The sequence below is a fragment of the Lepidothrix coronata genome, unplaced genomic scaffold (assembly GCF_001604755.1).
Source record: "Lepidothrix coronata isolate B3197 unplaced genomic scaffold, Lepidothrix_coronata-1.0 Scaffold0, whole genome shotgun sequence".
Classification (NCBI taxonomy): domain Eukaryota; kingdom Metazoa; phylum Chordata; class Aves; order Passeriformes; family Pipridae; genus Lepidothrix; species Lepidothrix coronata.
Genome location: NW_016690180.1, coordinates 19140014 through 19159932, shown reverse-complemented (window position 1 = coordinate 19159932; position 19919 = coordinate 19140014). Strand labels below are relative to the sequence as shown.

The window sequence follows — 19919 nt, the reverse complement described above, 5'->3', positions numbered from 1 at the left end:
TCACAAAGAATAAAATTATTACTAAATGTGTTAGGAAACAAGTTCAGTAAGAACATTATTATTTTTATACGCAGAAGTCCAAGAAGAAAAAAAAGAAAAAAGACATTAATGAAGATGAAGAATCAGAAGATTATGATTTTGATGAGGAACGTATAAAACCCATCCCACCTAAAACGGCCAGTAGACTGGAAATAGAGCAGCAGGTTAGAGAAAAAGCTGACAGCTGCAGAAGGAAACCTGGAGAGCCTGTTCTAATTCCTGAGCTGGTCCTCTCAGGAAACGTAACTCCAACTGAGGAGTGCCCTCGGTAAGATAAATGTTGGCCTGCAAATTACCTTGTTTATGATTTTCTGCTGCTGTTTGTTAATTGGCTGTTTATACGACTTCAGAAGCATGAGCTCACCATTCTATTTAGCCTAGTGATGAAACTTCTGCTTCTGAAGCTGATATAACTTAATTTGTTTTCAAGTCATATGTAACCTTGTATACAGTGGACTTAGAGAATGCATGTCTGCACATTCCATTTGAACCTTCTGATGTTCCTTGAGCATCTGCATAGAACAGTGGTGTAGATATCAAGAAGTTGTTTTCAGTGTAGAGTCTAGGTCACTTCAGTCAGAACTGCTCTCACTAGCTAGTCCTTTACACCAGGTCTGTGCTGTAGTCAACAAGGGGAAAATAAAGAAATTGTGTAGTAAACCAGAGATTTCACTGTGGATAAAATAAATAAATAAATCTACCTGTTTTATGTTAGTTTCCACATTTACAGACACAATTTCACATACAGTTACTACAAATTTCAGTAATGTGAAAACTGCTTTGTTTTGTACTTATTTGGTAAATAGCTTCATCAGGGAATACTGCTTGGCTGTTCTACTCCCAGTGATTAAAAACTTCAATATCTTAACTCAATTTGATATAATTTGTTGTGCTTTGGAGGAAAGGAGTAGAAGAGAATTTTTTTTCCTAAATAACTTCTTTTATATGAAGGTAGCTTTAGTAGACCCAAAATTTTACTTGTTCATCTTTAAATCATTTTGTATTCCTGAGAAGATAAAACAACAGTTAAATAATATTTTAAAGTCAGTCCTGTGTAGTGACCTTTTTGGAAGAATACCATCCTTATTTAGGTGGGTTCTGTTTCCTTGTGAGAAATCAGTTTATTATTAAAAATAAACAAATAATAAAAATGTTATTAAAAATTATATAACAGCTTGTTTGACATATTTACAGAGCAGAAGTTTTGCGACGGGAAGATGTGAAGAAACGCTCAGCATTTATAAAAGTCCTTTTCAACTCCAAAGAAGTGTCAAGGACTGTTACCCGACCAATAAGTTCTGATTTTAGAGTTCATTTTGGACAGATTTTCAATTTACAAATAATCAATTGGCCAGAGAGTTTGAAACTACAGGTAGATGATTTATCGTGGTAACTTTTAAAAAGATGATACGAAATGTAATTACTCCTCTAATGCTTGTGTTTTGCTCTATGGTAGTGTCATAAAGAGTAAAAAACCTGTAAAAGACCTTTTGTCAATCATCAGTCTTATGCTCCTTCTTTGCTTCTCCAGTCACAAACTTTTAATGTTGCTGCTACATTTTTCATTCTTCTGCTTTCTGTATGTATAGAACATGACTGTGGGTTGCTTGGGAGAAATTAAATAATTGGAATGTGATTAAGTATGTTAGTGGGTCAGCCTCTTAGTTTTAGAAAATTAGTGTTGCAGATAAAATTGCTATAGTGGTCTTCTTAAAACATCATTGTCCACACAGTAAAACCATCATAATGTTTACTGGAGGGGGATAAGAAAAAAAAAAGTCATTGCTGATAATGTCCATAACTGCACTTGACTTGATCAGCAGTGCAGTTAAGTCAAACCACAACCACCCTCGTACCAAGTATGAATTAATAAATTATTCACCTGAGTACTTTTCAGAATTAATACAAGGTATTTTTAGGGGGAACCAGAATCAGGATCCTGCTTCTTCTGTTAGATGACTCCTCCAGTTAGGTAACCACTGGTAGTTCAGGGGAGAGCCTATACCCCTTGTCTGCTCCATTTATTTAATTTCAGTTTTATATCAATTAAAAAGGAAAAGGAATACCATCTTCTTGGATTAAAAACATCTGAATGCAGAAATCACTTACATCAGTCTAAGCCTGCAGCTGACCAGGAAAGAGGGAAGCAGCCTGCAGTGCTGCCAGAATGGGGACTGTGTGCCATACCCTGCCTTTTGTGGAAAGGGAGAATTACTGAGGCAGAGTCCCTTCAGAATCTTCCTCTAATGCCAGCAACTGTCACAAGCAGTTGCATATTGTACAATGATGCTCTTTAAAGCCTAGAGTTTGTCATACTGTTCTCAGGTGCATTAGAAAGGTGAAAAGGATATACTTTTAAGAAGAGTTCAGATCAAGTTAGCTGCTGGTAGCTGAAATGTCTGCTAATTGGATATTTTAGGAGGTAAATTAATACAGTTACCTTAAATTATTTATTTCATGCTTAAGTCATAGTAAAACTTTTTGTCCAAATGAAAACAAATATGTTTTCATTGTATACTCACGTAAATTTTTCACTATGTCTGTCACTGCGTTTTTTCTAGATTTATGAAACAATGGGTATGAGCAGTAGCACTTTGTTGGCTGAGGTATTCATACCTGTTCCTGAGACTGCAGTTCTGACAGGCAGCACTCCTCTGGAAGAAATAGAGTTCAGCAGCAATCAGCGTGTGATGTTGGACCACGAAGGAGTTGGGAGTGGTAGGGAGTCTTGTCTTCCTCACTTCAGTGTTTCTCATTTGCTGAAACTATGTAGCAGTAAGAGGTTGGAGAATGTTTCAGAGTAAATTCTTTTAAAAGCACTTACAGCTTCTGTAACTGGATCTTATATAGTAGTCACGATCCTTATTACTGAAATTTGCCGTGGAATTTTTATCTCTCACTAATTTTAAGCTCTGTACAGTAAAAATGTGTGTGTTTATTATTTGGCTTGTAGTATTAATGGAGCTTTACTAGCTGTAAAAGATGTTTGGATCTTTTTGAGCATTTAAGTAATCAGGACTCTGATACTGCAGAGCAAGCACATACTAATTATTGTAGCTCCAATGATTTTGATGTTTTAAATCAGCGAAGAACTGTCTGTAGAAGTGTATATGCAGAGTAATTTTTTATCTTCCTATTTGCTTGGCTGACAACCTGCACACACCTTATCCCTGGGACTTTAGAAAGATAAGCCAAGGGAAAGATAGGAAAAAGGGAAACAAGAAGCCTACGTAGTAGCATATGGAACTTTCAAGTTTATATAAAAGTTTGAACAGCATTGTGAGATGAATGAGTTGCTTAAATTCGCTATATATGAAATACAGATAAAACTAGAGCAGAATAGGTAAAAAGCTGAGGAAGAAAGAAATGTGGTAAAAAAATTGGTACAGCAAATGTATGTGTAAATGCCATTGACTGTGATGACCATCTCTACAACTGTGTGTCACAAAGCTTTAGGACTGACTTTTCAGTCATACATAATACTTTTGACTCTGAATTTCTGTTTTGTTAATAACAGTATGCTGAATCTGAAAACTACCAGAAGTATTAAGTGGTGTGCATCTGTGGGGGGAAAAAAAAAAGAGGTTTTGGCATAGCTTTCAAGGCTTAGCCTTTCCTTCCAATGCAAATGGAATGCCTTTCTGTAGATGTAATGGAATCTTTCACTTATTTCTCTTTATTAGAGCAGAGTTCTTCCCCACAGCATGCAGCAGAATTGCTTCACATTAACCCATTTATATAAAGGCACAGGTTATTTGGCTGCTCATTTCCAGGAAATATTTTTAAAAATGTTTAGACACTGTGTTTGAATGCATAAATATACTACTTTGGATTTTTCTCCCTTGATAGGTGTGTCCTTTTCCTTTGAAGCTGATGGCAGCAACAAAATGACTCTAATGACCTCTGGGAAAGTATCCAATAGTGTCTCTTGGGCAGTTGGAGAAAAAGGAATCCCCTTAATTCCTCCAATATCTCAGCAAAACACAGGCATTCCAAGGTAATATGATATGAATTTTTAGTGATTCATGGGAAACTGATTATACTAGTGTTAAAGAGAAATAGACTTTCATAATCAAGAATTTACATAATCTTTTTCCATAAGTTTGGAAGTTTTCCTTTGCCCTGTAACCCCCTGCAGATATCTTAGGGCACACGTTTTTGGTTAATAGATTTTAGGTAGAAATTTTACCTTTTAGCATATTTTTTGTAGGTAGCATTAAACTCAAACCGATTAATTCAATTTTATGATTTTCTAATAGGAAGTGAATATATTGTCAAGGAACCTTCCTGTAATCATTTTGCTAAGAACAGAGACTCCAGCTCTTTCTTATCTAAAGTGCATTTGGAGATGCTGTTTGGACACATGCTTTAACTGCCTTTTCTGTCATTAATGATAAAAATTATGCTATGAAAGCAGTAGAAGTTAGTATGGGGGGTTGACTCTGTTGGTGAATTTATCAGTGGAAAATTGTCATCTGTCAAATCACTCCAAGATAATACTATTCCATGATTTTTCTTCATGAGAAGCGTGTGGAACTGCAGAAATGAGTATATTATTCCATTCAAAACAGTATAATTTGCCCTGTGGCTCCAAGTTGGATATTGTAGATTATTTGTCCATTTTGTTGCTTTTATATAATTCCATAAAGTCAAGGAGATGATACACAAAGTCTGCTTTTGTAATGTTCTCAGGTACCTTCACTGCCCTATACTTATTAATACTGAGCAATTATTTCTGCCAGCTGATTAGTTTGTGTTGGATTTTTATTTATTTCGAGGCTAGGCACTGGCCTACAAATCACTCTGTTACTATATTTGACCAAAGCTGCAGCCACTCAAGTATTTTGCTGGTCAGCTTGTTGGTAACCTGCTGACTTCAGTGAGACTAGAATAGCGTGAGATTTAAACAAAAAGGTGGATTCTCAAAGGCTAACTTTAAACTCTGGAGACTAATCACTGTAGTAAATGGAAAATTGAAGAATTACAAAAGGAAGTTAGCTGTAAAACACTCTTCTTTGAATCACCTTCTGCAGATGAACAGTTCTCTGTGACTTTCCATTGTCTGTTGGGAAAGTCGGAGACAAGATTTTCATGACGTAAGGTTACTTTTTGCTGCCCATGAGCTTTTCAGCACAACTGTGATTCTGTGTGCATGTGTTCAAGATCAGTGCCTAAAGATAACCTTGATGTTACCACTTTACCTGCTGCTGCAGTAACTGCTGGATATTTGGCTGATTCTAAAAGAAAGACCCATAAGTTCTTGAAAATACTCGAGTCAATAGAGAACAAAGACTCAAATTAGCACCCCTAACAGGAAAAGGGGCAACATTCACTCCTGTGGTGTTTCCATGTCCTGGGGTGTTGGATTTATGTGGCAAGGTTTGGGTAGCAGTGGGGCTTCAGAGATGGCTTCTGTGAGAAGGTGCCTGAAGCCTGGTGAGCATGTCAGTGTACATATGGTCTCCAGACTACTTACCATACTTCCTTGCCTCCTGTGAATCCCAAGAAACTGAGCAGGAGCATCCAAAGGATAGGGAGTGGTGGTGGGACTCGTAGTTACAGGGAGGACCAAAAGCTGGGCTGCACCACAAGAGAGAAGGTTGCAAGGGTTTCCCAAGCACAGGCAGTGTCTTTGCCAGCCTGCATGCAGTCTGGACATGACAGGTGGAGCAGAGTGCTAGCAGTAGTCCCACATATGGCAGGGGGATGAATCAGGCCACAGGGTCTATCCAGAAACAGCAGGGAGGGGCAGAGACAAGGGCTATAATGTGGGTCTGGGAGCACCATCCCAGAGACAGGTCAAAGACAGGAGCTAAGATACAGTGCAAGCAAGGACTGTACATCCCAGTTCTTTGTCAAAGCTTTTATGTTAACTTTCATGCTGTGAGGCAATTTACCTTCTTACTTGCTAGTAAGCAGCAACATGGAATAGCATAGGTATATCATAAATGTATCAGTAAGCACCTTATTACATTGTATAAAAGTTCTCTTCCTCTGGTTCCCTCATATTTCCCTTTTACTTGGCTTTGCAATTGATCATTCCCTCAGTTGCATAGCTGCAGCTAAGAATTGTGTACTGGAATTTACTGTTCAGGTTGCGGGGAGCTTTTTGATTTTTTCTAAGATTGTTTTAAATACTCCTTTTATATTGCTAAATCATATGTGTTTTAGATGTAAGTTCTGCCAATTCTGTCTTTCTAGTGCTTTAAAAAATATTGATGCTATTGCATCCATTGGCACCTCGGGCTTAACTGATATGAAGAAACTAGCTAAGTGGGCAGCGGAAGCAAAACTTGATCCAAATGACCCAAACAATGCAGCTCTGATGCAGCTGATCATGGTAAGTGGTATTTTCAGAGCTGTAGGGCTAATGGAGCTGTGAAACTCCTAGTCACCAGTACCTCCCCAGACAATCTGCATGCATGCCAGGGTGGTACCAGCATTTGAATTTGTGATGGGCATATTTGTGTGAGTGTTAAGAAGCAAAATGTCTACTAAAAATGTGATTTATGAGTCCATTTAGTAGTGGGTTGTTTATGTATTAATGAGTATGATTCAATAATCCATTCAGGAGTGGCAAAAAATAGATATAAAGAAATGCACACACTGACTAATTTATAAATTAAAAACAAAATGCAGATTTTGAGTTTGTTGTTTCCTTAAAGCACAGGGGAATTCCCAGCCTACTTGTATGGTACTAAATAGGAAGTTGCTCATTAGTAACAATTGCACCAAGAGATCTAGTGTGTTGTAGAAGCTTCAACTTTTCTAAACAACACATTGCAGAGCTATTTAGGTGTCTGAAGTTGTGTAAATGGATTGTCTTTACAGTACAGCTCCCTAGATCATTCTGTCACGTCACAGTTTTCATACTCTAATCTTTTGTTTATGATACAGGGAAATAGAATTTTATTGTATTCTACAGTATCTAATCTTACATACTTTGCTCAGTAAAACCCTACTTTAAAACACTCGGTGTTTCAGTCTGTGTGATCCATCTCGATTGCTTTTGCTTAAAATGAGCATCCTTGAAATCTGCAGGTAAGACTTACTTACAAAAGTTCTATGAAAAATTTTTAATTTCTTTACTAATTTAGGTTGCTACAAGCGGAGAGGCACAGGTTCCTGATTTCTTCAGGTTGGAACAGTTGCAGCAAGAATTTAATTTTGTTTCTGATGAGGAGTTCAATAGATCAAAGAGATTCCGACTGTTGCGGCTCAGAAGCGGGGAGGTGGCAGAGTTCCGAAACTATAAGCAAGTCCCTTTACATGAACGAGAAATCAGTGAGAAAATCTTCCAGGTAGTATGTTATCTGAAATATTTCTTTTCTAGTTTTAATGCTAATAATATTGCAGTAATAACAGTTCAATTAAGTCAAATGATCCTTTTAAAGAATATAGAGCTATGCTGACCATGAAAAAAAATGAGAATTTTATTCCTTCAGTCTTTTCTAGTGGTATTTTAATCTAATTAAGATAGCTTCTTTCCGAGGCAGTTGTTCACTGTGTGAAAAGGAAAATAAAACAGAAAAACTGCGGTAGACACAAATGTTCTAAGATAGTTTTTGTTAAAGGTAAGAGACTTTTTTTTCAAAAGGATTTCAGATTTAAAAGGTAATGCAGAGATAATTCAGGCTTAGGCTTATTAGCTTTTGAGCCCTTTTTGTGGAGACTGTTGGAAGCAATGACTAGCAAGAATGAAAACCTTTTTATGTTTTACCATAGTCTGTGTTACAGATATTTCTGTTTTAGTACATTGCTCCAATTAGCTTACCCCATCCTTGCCTGTCTGTTAATTACCTTACTGAAATGCAATGTGTGCATTTTTTTATTTGGGTCATACTTCAATTATTTTTATCTCAATTCCATTATTAGTGTTAAGTCATGCATTCTTTTGTTCTTTAGCAGTTTATGTAGCTAAGGAGCATTTGACTGTGCTCATTGCCTTAATAGGAGCAGAATCATCTCAGATTCTGGCACTGCTATTTCATCCCTACTTCTTCTTATATGAATTTATATGAAAAAAATTCTTTCTTCCTTTTCTATTGAATTATATATATTTTAAAAAATATTTATTATTCAATCGTGTCTTGGTCTTTACAATAAATATTTTTACTTTTTAAATTTTAGATTAGTTTTGTATGTTTTATTTGAAGATGTGCATCTTTAACGTACATCTTTGCTGTACATTTCTGATCCAGTTGATTTTATGGACTAATTTTATTCTTTCATGTTATCATTCAAAGTTCAAAAACCACAGTTTAAGAATTCTTTTTGTGGGTTTTTTTCTTTCATTAAGTATTAATTGGATGAAGTCATGATTGCCCATTCTAGATTCATTTTATATGATGTGATCTTCAAAACTAAGTTTAAAGTGGTATTGTTCCTAGTTGGTTTACTAGCTATTTGGCAAAGAAGTATGAAAATTCATAGAATCATGGAAATACTATTTGGAAAATATTATCTGGAGGTCATCTGGTCCTGCTTTCCACTAAAGTGGTGGAACTGTTGCCAGCACTACATGAAGTCATCTGTGTATTTGTCTAGCTAAGTCTTGAAAATCTCTAAATGGGAGATTCCACAGCCTTTCTGGATAACCTGTTCCAGTGCTTCACTATCCTTCCAGTGATTGTTAAAAAAAAAAAACAAACACAAAACCAACAAAAGCCACCAAACCAAAACAAAAACCAGAAAAAACCCAAACAAACAAAAACCACAAAAAAACCCAGTCGTGTCCAACCTGAGCTTTGCAAGTTGTATTTAATGACTGTTTTCCCTTGTTATACTGTCTGAAACTGGAGAGATGAGTTTGGCACCCTCTCCTTTGTAACTGCCCCTCAACTTGTGGGCACATACTGCATTGCTCATTAATCTCTTCCTCACCAGTCTGGTGAATTTGAACGTCTTGTCCAGTGCAAGAAAGACACTGAAATACTGGAGCAAGTCCAGTACAGAGCTATCAGAATATATACAGGGCTTGAAGCACATGACCTACAAGGAAAGGCAGAAAGGACTGCAGGCAAGGCTGAGGGAGTATCTTACCACTTCTTCAAGAACTGAGCAAGATGGTGCAGAGAAAACAGAGTCAGACTCATCTTAAAGGTGAGGTAATAATAGACAGAAGTTACAACAAGAAAAATTCCAGTTAGATATAATGGAAACATTTTTCAAAAGAATGTATCCAAGTTCTAGAACACATTGTCCAGCAAGTTTGTAGACTTGTCATCTCTAGGGATACTGAAAATTCACCTGGCAAAAGCCTGAGCATCCTGACTGGAGTTGTTCTGGCTCTGAGTGAGAGTTTGGATGAGACCACCAGAAGTTTCTCCCAACCTACATTATTCTAAGATTCTGACCTCTTCTTGTAGGTCATGTTCTCTAGGCCTCTGACTGCTTTAGCAATCCCTTAGTGCACCCCATCTAGTTTCTCCACATGCCTCTTGAACTGACAGCTGCAAACTGGATGCATTATTTCAGGCATGCCCCCACAAGTGTCAAGCTGGAGGAGCTGGTGATTTCTCTAAAAAGATGCTAAAAGAACATGTTGTTGTTGTCATTAAACCATAACCCCCCCATTTTTTTTCAATATGTCTTATTCTTCTGGTTGCTTTCCAGTTTGTGGTAGCACATGAAGTTGCTCCACCCTCAGTACAGAACTCTGCCCCTTTTTTATTTAGTGCTTCAGTTTTCATAGTCTCCAATTATCAAGAGCCCTCTGAACTGTGGTTCAGTCAGTTGTTGTATTAAACCACTCTTCCTAATCAAGTATCGTTGGTTAAATTTCTGACAGTGTCTCCTTATCCAGGTCACTGGTGAAGAAACTAAATAATGCTGGCCCTATAATTGATCCCAGGGGCACTGTGCTATTTAAAGGACACTAACTAGACATTGAGCTGTTCATCCTTAATGTTAGAGCTCAGACCTGAAGATTAATTTTACTGAGTACTTTTACATGATTAACTAGCTATGGTTCTAAAGCCAATGGGATTTGCAGGCTGCGATTAAGTTGCAGATCCTGGGAGACCCTCCTGATTTGTAAGCTCTGGTTTTTGCTTAGAAGCAGAGTGTCAGCTCTAGCCTTTTCTTAATTTATGAAACACTTTCCTAAACTTGTGAATAGAAGTTGCATCTGTCAGTACAGCTTTCACTGTAGTCCACCAGAATAGTAACCACAACCCTAAGAAATACCTCATCAACATACTTCTCCCCAGGAACCAAGTAAATCTTTTTCTTGCGGTGGTACCCAAGATTCATCTCAGCCCCTCACTTAGGCTACAGAGTCTTTCATCAAACCTCAGGCAAAGCCAAATCTTCACACTCTGGCTTCTTCTTAAAGAGCTTTTACTTTCTCACAATGTACAAAGAAGATTTTTGTTATGCTATTAAATCTCTTCAATATTTTTTTCTCAACAAACTACCAAAAGTAGAATTTCTTTGAGTTTTACAGTCTATGAAAAGTAGTTGCTAGTTACTTGGAAAAGTAGTTACTTGTATTAAAACACAGTTAAGATTTGAGGTCAACTTTCATGAATGCTGCATCATTTCTGTTTATAAGGGATTCTTCCTATTGCAGCTGCAGTAAGAGAAGCCAGTTCCAGTTCAAATGGAATTTCAGTTTATAGCAGCAGGTCAAAGTTCAGCTTCAAAAGAAGGGAGGGAAATCTTCAGGTAATCCTCCGTGGTAATTTAAACCACATGGATCTTGTAACTTAATGGAATTCTCGTCTCTGTTCATGGAAGTTTAGCAGTACTGTTCCTTTATACATAGCATTAAAAATAGCTTTATAAACATCTGATATCTGTTGTGGTTTACTGTGATCCCTACATTAATATTAATTAAATAGTTACCATTTTTCTTGTGTGTAATAAAGTTCTGAATATATATCGAATCACAAACTCTAGTAAATATCTTTAGGACTATGAGAAGAGACTGCAAGAGAGGGATGTGATTGACAGCAAAAATTATCTAGATGCACACAGAGCGATTGTTGCCAACTATCTACAGAAGGTAAGATGCTAAAAATATGGATCCACATACTTCTGTAAGGCCATGTGTTGCTCCTGTACTTGGACACTTTTATTTCCATGAATACTAAAAACCTGATTCATCTCTAAACATGACCTACCTATCTTTAAAGTTCCAAATTGGGTCTGAAACTGGTCTAATCGAACAAGTGGAGGTGTATGAAATTTCATGTTATTGAAAAAGATGTAATATAGAAAATGACCAGCCATTCTGGATTTTTCTAGCACTTCTGTAAATTCTTCTTTGTTTCAGTGTCCCAGAGATTCATACTGTTGTATCCCAGGAATTCGGTGATTTCCCTCTCTGCCCTATTTTCCTTGTTGTAAGCTGTGATGCTGAGAACTTAATTATCTCCATGAAAGTGGCCCTGACCACCATTAAAAGTCATTTAATTCAATACACAGTGTCTTGTCCTGCAGCCTAAGGCAGAGGGCATATCTTCCATCACATTACCTTCACTGTGGTACCCTTATCTTTTTTAATTTATTTTTCTAGTCTGTTCATTATATTAGTTTGACAATCTCTTTAATCCTTAGGGGGAAAAAAATAGGAAAACAGTGGTCATCTAACCAAGAAAAGTTTGCAATTTCAGACTATTTTGGCAAAATAGCAAGTGCGAAATGTGGCTACCAGTTTCTTACCAGGAGTGGAAATACCAAAAAGTGTATCAAATCCCAGCCTGCCAGCAAAACATGAAATATGATGATAAGGTTGATTTAAAGTAGGACAAAACAAATTGTCTGCTAGAAAGAGTGGTTCGTGAAAGAACTAGACAATGAAGTGTTTAAATCTCCCAGGCAAGTGCCAAAGTCCAGATCCATTATGATAGTATAAAAAATTTATTTTTGACAAAGCTGTCATGTCTGCGTCAGCCCCATATGCTTTGCATGGTATCAAACATATGGTTGTTGCAATGCACTGAATAGTAGTGTGATAGTACAGAGTAACATATATTATGGTCCCTTTATTTGTCACTCTGTTAGGTTAAATACAAGTAGCCTTTTTTAAAATAGCATTTGGGTATTTTACACTTTTAGAAATTGTCAGATGTGCTTGAAAATTAGATTGCTCACATCAGAACTGAAATTCATTTCACTCTGAAATGTGATCATTATATGTCTGTCACTTTGGATTTTGTAATAGCACAGAATATAAGGGCATTCCTAGCATTAGTGGTAGGAAAAAACGACTAAGGCAATATTCTGTCAGTCTGCTTTCACATAGCTGTTGGGAGAAGAGGGAAGACTTTGATCTCTCTGCTTCACTCTATGGCCTCAGCATAGAAATGAAAGGAGCTAAGGATTTTAAACATTTGCTCAGAATCATAGTATTTGTAATACAGGCTTCATCAGTTGTTCTGCAGTCCAAAGTATTCCTTTTGTTCCCCTTAACTTGTACCATATAGATTTTCTCTACAGCCTTTTCTGCAACTTCATTTAGATGTGGAAAAGAGATGTCTGGTAGTGTAATTTATCATTATGATTGTTTCTGATGATGAGCTGCAAGCAGAAATTTTTTTTTGGACTGTGACCCTCTTAAAAGTGGGGAAAAAAATAAAGAATCTGTATTTGGATGTTTTGTTTGTGTTTAGTAGACAGAATGCAAATATTCGCAGTGGTTTTGGATTAGAAATGTACTTTTGGCTCTTCTCCCTCCTCATTCACAGGTTCGAGAATCAGTAATAAACCGTTTCCTCATAGCAAAACACCATTTCCTTCTCTCTGACCTTGTCAATGAAGAGGACATTCTGAGCCTGGGGTAAGGGAGCTATCTGTCTGTTCCAAATAAAAAAATTAATGTAAAACCATCTGATTTTTTTCTTGTTTTTGCAAAGTGTGTTTATGTGACTAACTGACGTGATTTTGTGTTTAGTATAACATGTAAACTTCCAATCACTATGTACACCTCTGCCCATACAGACACTGTATTGATAAACAAAGTGTGTAAAAACTTTTGTAAGAAAAAGTCTGGTTTTGACAGAAGTAAAGTGACAACATGTAAATAAGATATAGAAGGATATAATGCATCGAGTTGTGTGTGACCTGATAAGCTCAGCATAGCCCAGCCAGATGGAATATTTTGAATTATCAGACAAGTGTCAGAGGTAGTAACACTGCTACTGGTTCTGTAGGTGATGCTTACTTGGAGTCAGTGTCTATGCCTTACAAGTAACATGCAGTAGTTTTTTAGCAGTAATTTTCTTTATTTTACTTCTCATGTATTTCTCTTTGCTGATACTGAATGTTGTTTATGTTCAGAAAAGATACTGGGTTTGGAAATTACTGCTTTTTTTCTTTTAAGGTTATTGTTTCTTTTATTACTTGAGAACTTTCCTTGGATTTTTGTTCCAAATCCTATACTTATACCTTTTTACATTTATCAGTCATCACAGCATAGCTGACTCTTAATTGGTATTGCTCACTTAAAATTTGTGTAAATAAACAAGTTGTGAAAGTTATTTTTTTCTTTCATGTAGAAGTTGTGTCTGTTCACTATAAACACAACGCTTATAATATTCAGTGTTTTTCATCCTGCTGTATAAATCTAAACAGTCCCATCTGCTGGAGACACAGAGACTTGCTCTCTTATAAAAGAATTTATCCTTTCTTTAGTTCATGTTTTTACATCACAGAATAGAAAAATCCAAACCAGACTATTATCAGCTGTTGGAGTTGTTTAAAATCAAATGCTTCATTGATATTTTCTAACCATTAATATTAATTCATATCAGATTCCATTTGCTGAGTTAAATGGCTAGTGAATTTAAAATACACCATGATTTGTTTAAAGCATTCACTTAGTGAGATAGTTCAGTAATTCATGGTTTTGTGTTATTTTAACAGTAATTGCTCTGATTTTTTTTTAATTATGTATAAAAAAATACGTTAAAAAAACTCCACCTGGATGCATTGCTGTATAACCTGCTCTGGGTGACCCTATCTTGGCAGGGGGATTGGACTAGATCATCTCCAGAGATCCCTTCCAACCCTAACAATTCTGTGATTCTGTGAAATAATGCCATTGGCTATCAGTTTTTAAAGTGGATTTTGGATAGTCTGCAGTTGATATCATGATATGTAAAAATATACATCTTTATTTTATTTTCGTTTTCTTTTTCTTTGGTTCTGCTTTGCCTTGGGTTATAAGTTCTGAGGGTCCAGGGTATGTTGTGGTATATTCATTCTGCTTCCTTTCTGTGGTCTATTGGTCACTGTATGTAGCTGTGTAGTTAGATTTTTGCCTCTTCCATACAGTGATTATTGTCATCTGCTATATCCCTTGTTTATAGCACCGTAGTTTAGGTCTGTCTTGAAGCTGTGTAATTGTCTTGTTTGTATCTTACTCAGTTTTTGGGGGCGGAGGGGGAAATGAACCAAACTTTTTTGCACATTGAAGTTATAATTTCTGAAATATAAGACAGAACTGGATTGTGCAGTACTAAACAACTGCAACATTTTGACATTTCAGAGAGTTTTGTTTGGCACAAGCAAGAGCATATATTTCCTTTTTCTGTTAGTGCATAATTTTCATGTGTGTCATGGAGACATTAGAATGCTGGATTTTGTGCAAAACTGACTGAATATCTGTTTTATGATTATTAGCATTTTGGGACTTGGCCTCTTCAAACTGGCAGAGCCAAAACGTCCATTAAGGCCAAGAAGAAAAGAAAGGAAGAAGGTCACAGCACAAAATTTGTCAGATGGAGACATAAAACTGTTAGTGAACATCATTAGAGCTTATGATATTCCAGTGAGAAAAACAGTGATGAGGTATGTTTAAATGCCTGTTTCCAGTACAGATTCATTTCTGGTTTCTGCTGGTTTGAGGACAGCTGAAGAAACTGATTTTGCAATTCAGCCATATGTGTTTTGTTTTGATTCTCATGATAAAAACATACATTTTTCTTTTTATTAATCATGATAAATAACTGATATTTTGTAAGTTTGTAGAATAATATGACCATTTTTCAGTAGTTGCTAAATTCAAGACATGTTTTACCAGAAACTGTGTTAATCTGCTTGATGAAAAAGCTGCCTGAAAGATAAGTTGCAGCTTTGACAACATTATAACTCTGGTAATATCAGATGAATTATACCTTAAGCAAATCTCTTCATTATACTCAGGGCAATTTTTAATTCATAATCTCTTAACAAGTATTTAAAAAAATCCAGTTCTTCACGGTGGAATACTGTATTTGCCTCCTGAGTGTAGCATGTTGGTCTTCTCCTTGATGAACTGTTTGTTTAAGTTAATAGAGTGAGCCTAGTGTGGTTCTGACTAATTTTAAAGGTGACCTTTACCTTCAGGCACATTAAGGCAATGCCTGCCCTGCGTGATGCTGTGTCATGTACAGACACTGGAGTTCTGAACAGTGTGGTTCAGTTCCAGAAGCAATGTATTAGTGCAATGTTTTCTCTCTCTCCCCCAAAATGAATACACCTGGCATTTAACTACGAGGTCTTTTCAAGGTGGCCACTTACAGAATTTAGTGTCTTCTGCTGTTTTATCTTTTACTATAATAGAGATTCTGTTGGATTTCTGTAACTAAGTTGATACTGAGAAAAGCAATTCATATTAGAAACATGTGGACAGGAAGAAGAAGATGAAAATTTCAATTCATTAGCATTTTTACAAAAATAATTAAAACCCCTCCTAATCTTTTTGCATTATATGTTCTCTTATTTTGAGCTGTTTACCATGTGAACAGTTATTCTTTTATAATCTCTTAATGTGGTGCTATTACAAAAAAAATGTTATGTGAAAACAGTATGAAAGTAAACATTTTAATATTTATTTTCTTTTATTTCACTCATGAGTTGCCAAATCTGTAATATTCATGTGGATTCAATTTTGCCATAAAGGCCTTGCCTAAAGACCATGAAGTCTACACTATTTATGAATTCTGTGGGGATTCAGCTACTTGAACTTAAAAACTTGTAGCTCAAGGAGATTATATGGGGGAGGCAGAAAAAAAGTCTGGGGTTGGTAAGCTCTTCAGAAAAGAGTGCCTTCAGGCAGAAAGCCCTCTCTTGCTTGCTAGAACTATACACTGAATACCCCTTTCTGGCGTTCTTTTTGTGTTATTTGATCAAATAAATATCTACCCAAGGTAAAAATATCATGAGCATTTCCAGAATTCTATATGGCTAATACAGAATGTGAGAGATTCATATTTTGTAATGAATTCTCTGTCTTTCCTGCTTGCTGTTGTGTGTTTCCTCCTGTAGCAAACTTCAACAACCATCGAAATCTTCAAGGTCCTTTAATGAGATGTTTGCAGCCTCTCCGTCAGCTCAGAGTCCAGCCAGTAGCCCAGACTGGGCATTCAACCAGGTAATTACAAAACTAACATTTTCTGTGAGGTTGTGAGCGTTCCTCTGTTCCACAGACACTAACTTGCACCATCAGAAAGGTATCTTATTGGTGAGGTTGGCTTGCCCACTCCTTCCTTGATCTCCAAAAAGAGAGTAAAGCCACAAAAGGTTCAGAGAAAGGCGATGAGGATGTCAGATACACAGAATGGTAACTGTTCAGTGAAAAATGATGGGGCTTTCAGCCAGAACAGCAATGATTACAAGTAGAGGAGGAGAAATACAGTAGAAAGGCACAGTCATATAGAGACTGGATAGGGATTGATTATTTCCTGGCTCTGTAAGTACAGACATGAGGGATTGTCAAATTAAGCTGGTAGGAGTTAGGTTCAAAACAAACAGAAGGTTGTGATTCTTCATGCAGCAGTTGGTTGGTGCCCAGAGAAGTTGCTTATGTGTATTGTGGACAAAAGAGGTTTATTTATGTTGAAGTGAGTATTGGACAAGTATTTGGAAGAATGATCCATGGGGAGCTGCTAAATAGAAAAATCATTACAGACTTATGGAAGTCTTTCATCTGAAAACGTTTGAAGCCTAGGAGAGTAATAGGAAAAAATATCATACATGCCTGCTCAGTTCTTACTCTTCTGTTTGTGTTGGCTGCTGGCCATTTTCACAGCCTGCATTTTGGGTCCAGTACACTCTTACTCTAAATCAGCACATCCATTCTCATGGCTGACACTGAAATTACATTTGCTTGCTATTTAGAACTAAATTCAGCATTCTTCTGAATGAAGATGGAAGGCCTTCAAGTTTTTTTTTCCTGTTTTTCTTATGGTTTTCCTTCTAATGCAGATAAGGTTCTGCCATATGCAGTTGAATGTTAATGAAGGCATTTTTAATCACATTAGGGGTTTGTTTTGTCTAGTAGAAGTTGCTTGTTTGTCATAGGAGCCAGTTTCAGGACAACTAGGATTGTAGCAATAGGCTTCTTGGATTACAGATAAGAGGATACAAGTGCACTTTTTTCCTCTGGTGTCCGGATCACGTGTTCGGTTTCAGTTACCTTCCTTGAGTAGATAGCCTGTAGCTTTTCTACTCTCAGGAGAAAATGTGGTTTTGCCAGTATATATAAATATGTCAGGTATTCTGAATACACATAAACTTTTGGAAATGTTAGCATATAAAATATTTTTAAAAGGTCCATAAATGCTTAGAAGCCAGGGAATTGCAATATTTAAGGTGTATTAAAGTTATATCTGGGCTGAACCAGCCTGATCTCCACAAAGTATATGTTTATTTTTCTAAATACATGAAATGTGTAACTGAATGTGTTTTGATGAATTTCTACAGAGGTCTGTTTCCTTTGTTTTGGTCTCTGTAGGTTCTGGTCCGTCCTTTTGTAGAAGTTTCTTTTCAGCGAACAGTTTGCCGGACAACAACAGCAGAAGGTCCAAACCCCAACTGGAACGAGGAACTTGAGCTTCCATTTAGGTATTGCAAAATGAAACCAATTTCTGAATAACAATAATTTCATTTGCAAATTTATTCACATTTTCCTGTACTGTTCAAATAACTTTTTTGGTTTATTTAACCTTGTCAGAGCTCCTAATGGTGACTACAGCACCCACAGTTTGCAGGCAGTGAAAGATGAAGTCTTCATTAATGTTTTTGATGAAGTACTTCATGATGCTGTAGAGGTGAGTTCATAATTGAGGGACAGCATACATTACAGAATATTGTGAGCTTTTTGAAGTTGACAGAACAAGACTTTTCCATGTAATAACTTTCTGAGGCACTTCCTGTGCCTCTGTTTTCTCTATTTTGTCATTCATTATGATTTTATATCTAGTCAATATTGCAAGGTTGTTAGAGGGAGTAATCTTTACAGTGTTAACCTTTGTACAAATTAAGCTTGTACTATATGGACTGCTGATAGAGTTGAACACATGTATGTAATATATTTTATTCCTATTTAATGAAATTGGAGATACTAAAATTGAGAAGTAACATGAATTGTAATCTGAATTCTATTCTTAACCTTAATCAGAATTTTTTACTAAATTCCAGATGAATGATCCCAGCTCCTGTACTTATTATCAACTATCTTTTTATGCTCTGTCTCATCCTGTTTTACAAGAAATTTAGTGAAATGAAAAAACCCAGAAAACAAGAAACAGAAAACCCCAATAAAACCAACCAACCATCTTGATGTTGTATGCCTTATTTTTTTTAAATGAGATAAAAATTGCAAGTACTAGGAACAAGAAATTTTTGTAAGCTCTCAGTGTTGACATTACTCCTTCCCTTGTTGAAACCAGTGAAAGCTTTCCTAGTTAATTCAGCATACACAAAAATAGCAGCACTCAACATTCTTGAAAATATAACCCAAAAATAAATAATGCACAAATTTCACCAGAATTCTGTCCTCAAAAATGAAATTATATTTGATGAAGCAGAAGGGAAAAAAGTACACTCTTGAAACTTGTATGTCTCTCTAACCTCTAGAGAAATTTTTTTAAATAACTTCTAGGCTGATCATACAAGATTTGGAAATCTCTGGTAGGCAGTACACATGAAAACAATTGTTTCCATTCCACAGGGTGTAGTTGGATTTTCAAACAGTTTTACCTTCAAAAAGCTTTTCTCAGTACTAATAAAATATTTCATTAGAGGACCAGAGCTTCTTTACCTTGTCTAAGGTTCTTCTGCACTCCTTTTCAGAGTTCTGAGTCCTCCATCAGAGGTTATATATGACTTGAACCCTGGAGTGGAAACACATTGTATCATGGACTGTGATGTTCCTGTATGTTTGCAGACTCGGCATGCTTGAAGGGCATGCAGAACAATAACTGCTGTACTTGTAATGGAATTGATACTTAGAGTAAATAATATTAATACAGAATTTTTATTAATGCCTTTATTAAATTGTTGATTAAAGGAAATGAACCTATCTCACAAAGTGTTATGTTGGGCAACTTTTTAATAGGATGATCGTGAAAGAGGTAGTGGAATCCACACTCGTATTGAGAGACACTGGCTGGGATGTGTTAAGATTCCATTTACTACCATATATTTTCAAGCGAGGGTAAGTGTTTTTACTGGGAGTAAAGCTCTTAAAGTACAGAACTGGACAATGGAAAGTGGCTGGGGATGGATTTCCGATTTAATGATGTTCTCTGTACTTGTTAGTTTATTTTTATGGAATTGTTTGAAAGTGAAAAAATTTTATGAAAATTGTTTGAAACTACTGGGGTTTTTGACAAATTTGGTGATCATTTGTCTGGAAGTTCATCGTTTTGAAGGGAGAAGAGATAAACAAAACATACTCTACAGTGACATTGCAGCCTGGCATCCTTCAGTAATGAGGTTAAAAGTGCAGACTTTTTAGGTGTTTTTCTCAGTTGCTTTTGGGATCTCTGGTATTGCACAGCTTAGGTAGATGAACCAGGAATAGAAATATCACCTAGATAGGTGATAGGAAAGTTGACTGAACTTTTTTCTCACACTTTCTGTGAATCACCAGATTTTCACCTTTGCCT

At 36.3% G+C, this 19919-nt stretch overlaps 1 protein-coding gene across 2 annotated transcripts in view; it reads left to right on the top strand.

The window, feature by feature from the left end:
• The window catches only part of CC2D2A (coiled-coil and C2 domain containing 2A), a 56308-nt gene that overhangs the window by 24167 nt on the left and 12222 nt on the right, over positions 1-19919 (top strand). For both annotated transcript variants that reach the window (XM_017806341.1, XM_017806414.1), the window contains exons 14-26: positions 75-307; positions 1234-1411; positions 2601-2757; positions 3889-4036; positions 6241-6379; positions 7137-7340; positions 10955-11047; positions 12732-12823; positions 14668-14835; positions 16294-16399; positions 17762-17871; positions 17981-18077; positions 19367-19465. In XM_017806341.1, coding sequence (XP_017661830.1) covers positions 75-307; positions 1234-1411; positions 2601-2757; positions 3889-4036; positions 6241-6379; positions 7137-7340; positions 10955-11047; positions 12732-12823; positions 14668-14835; positions 16294-16399; positions 17762-17871; positions 17981-18077; positions 19367-19465 — 1824 coding nt within the window. The remainder of the gene's footprint in view (positions 1-74; positions 308-1233; positions 1412-2600; positions 2758-3888; positions 4037-6240; positions 6380-7136; positions 7341-10954; positions 11048-12731; positions 12824-14667; positions 14836-16293; positions 16400-17761; positions 17872-17980; positions 18078-19366; positions 19466-19919) is intronic.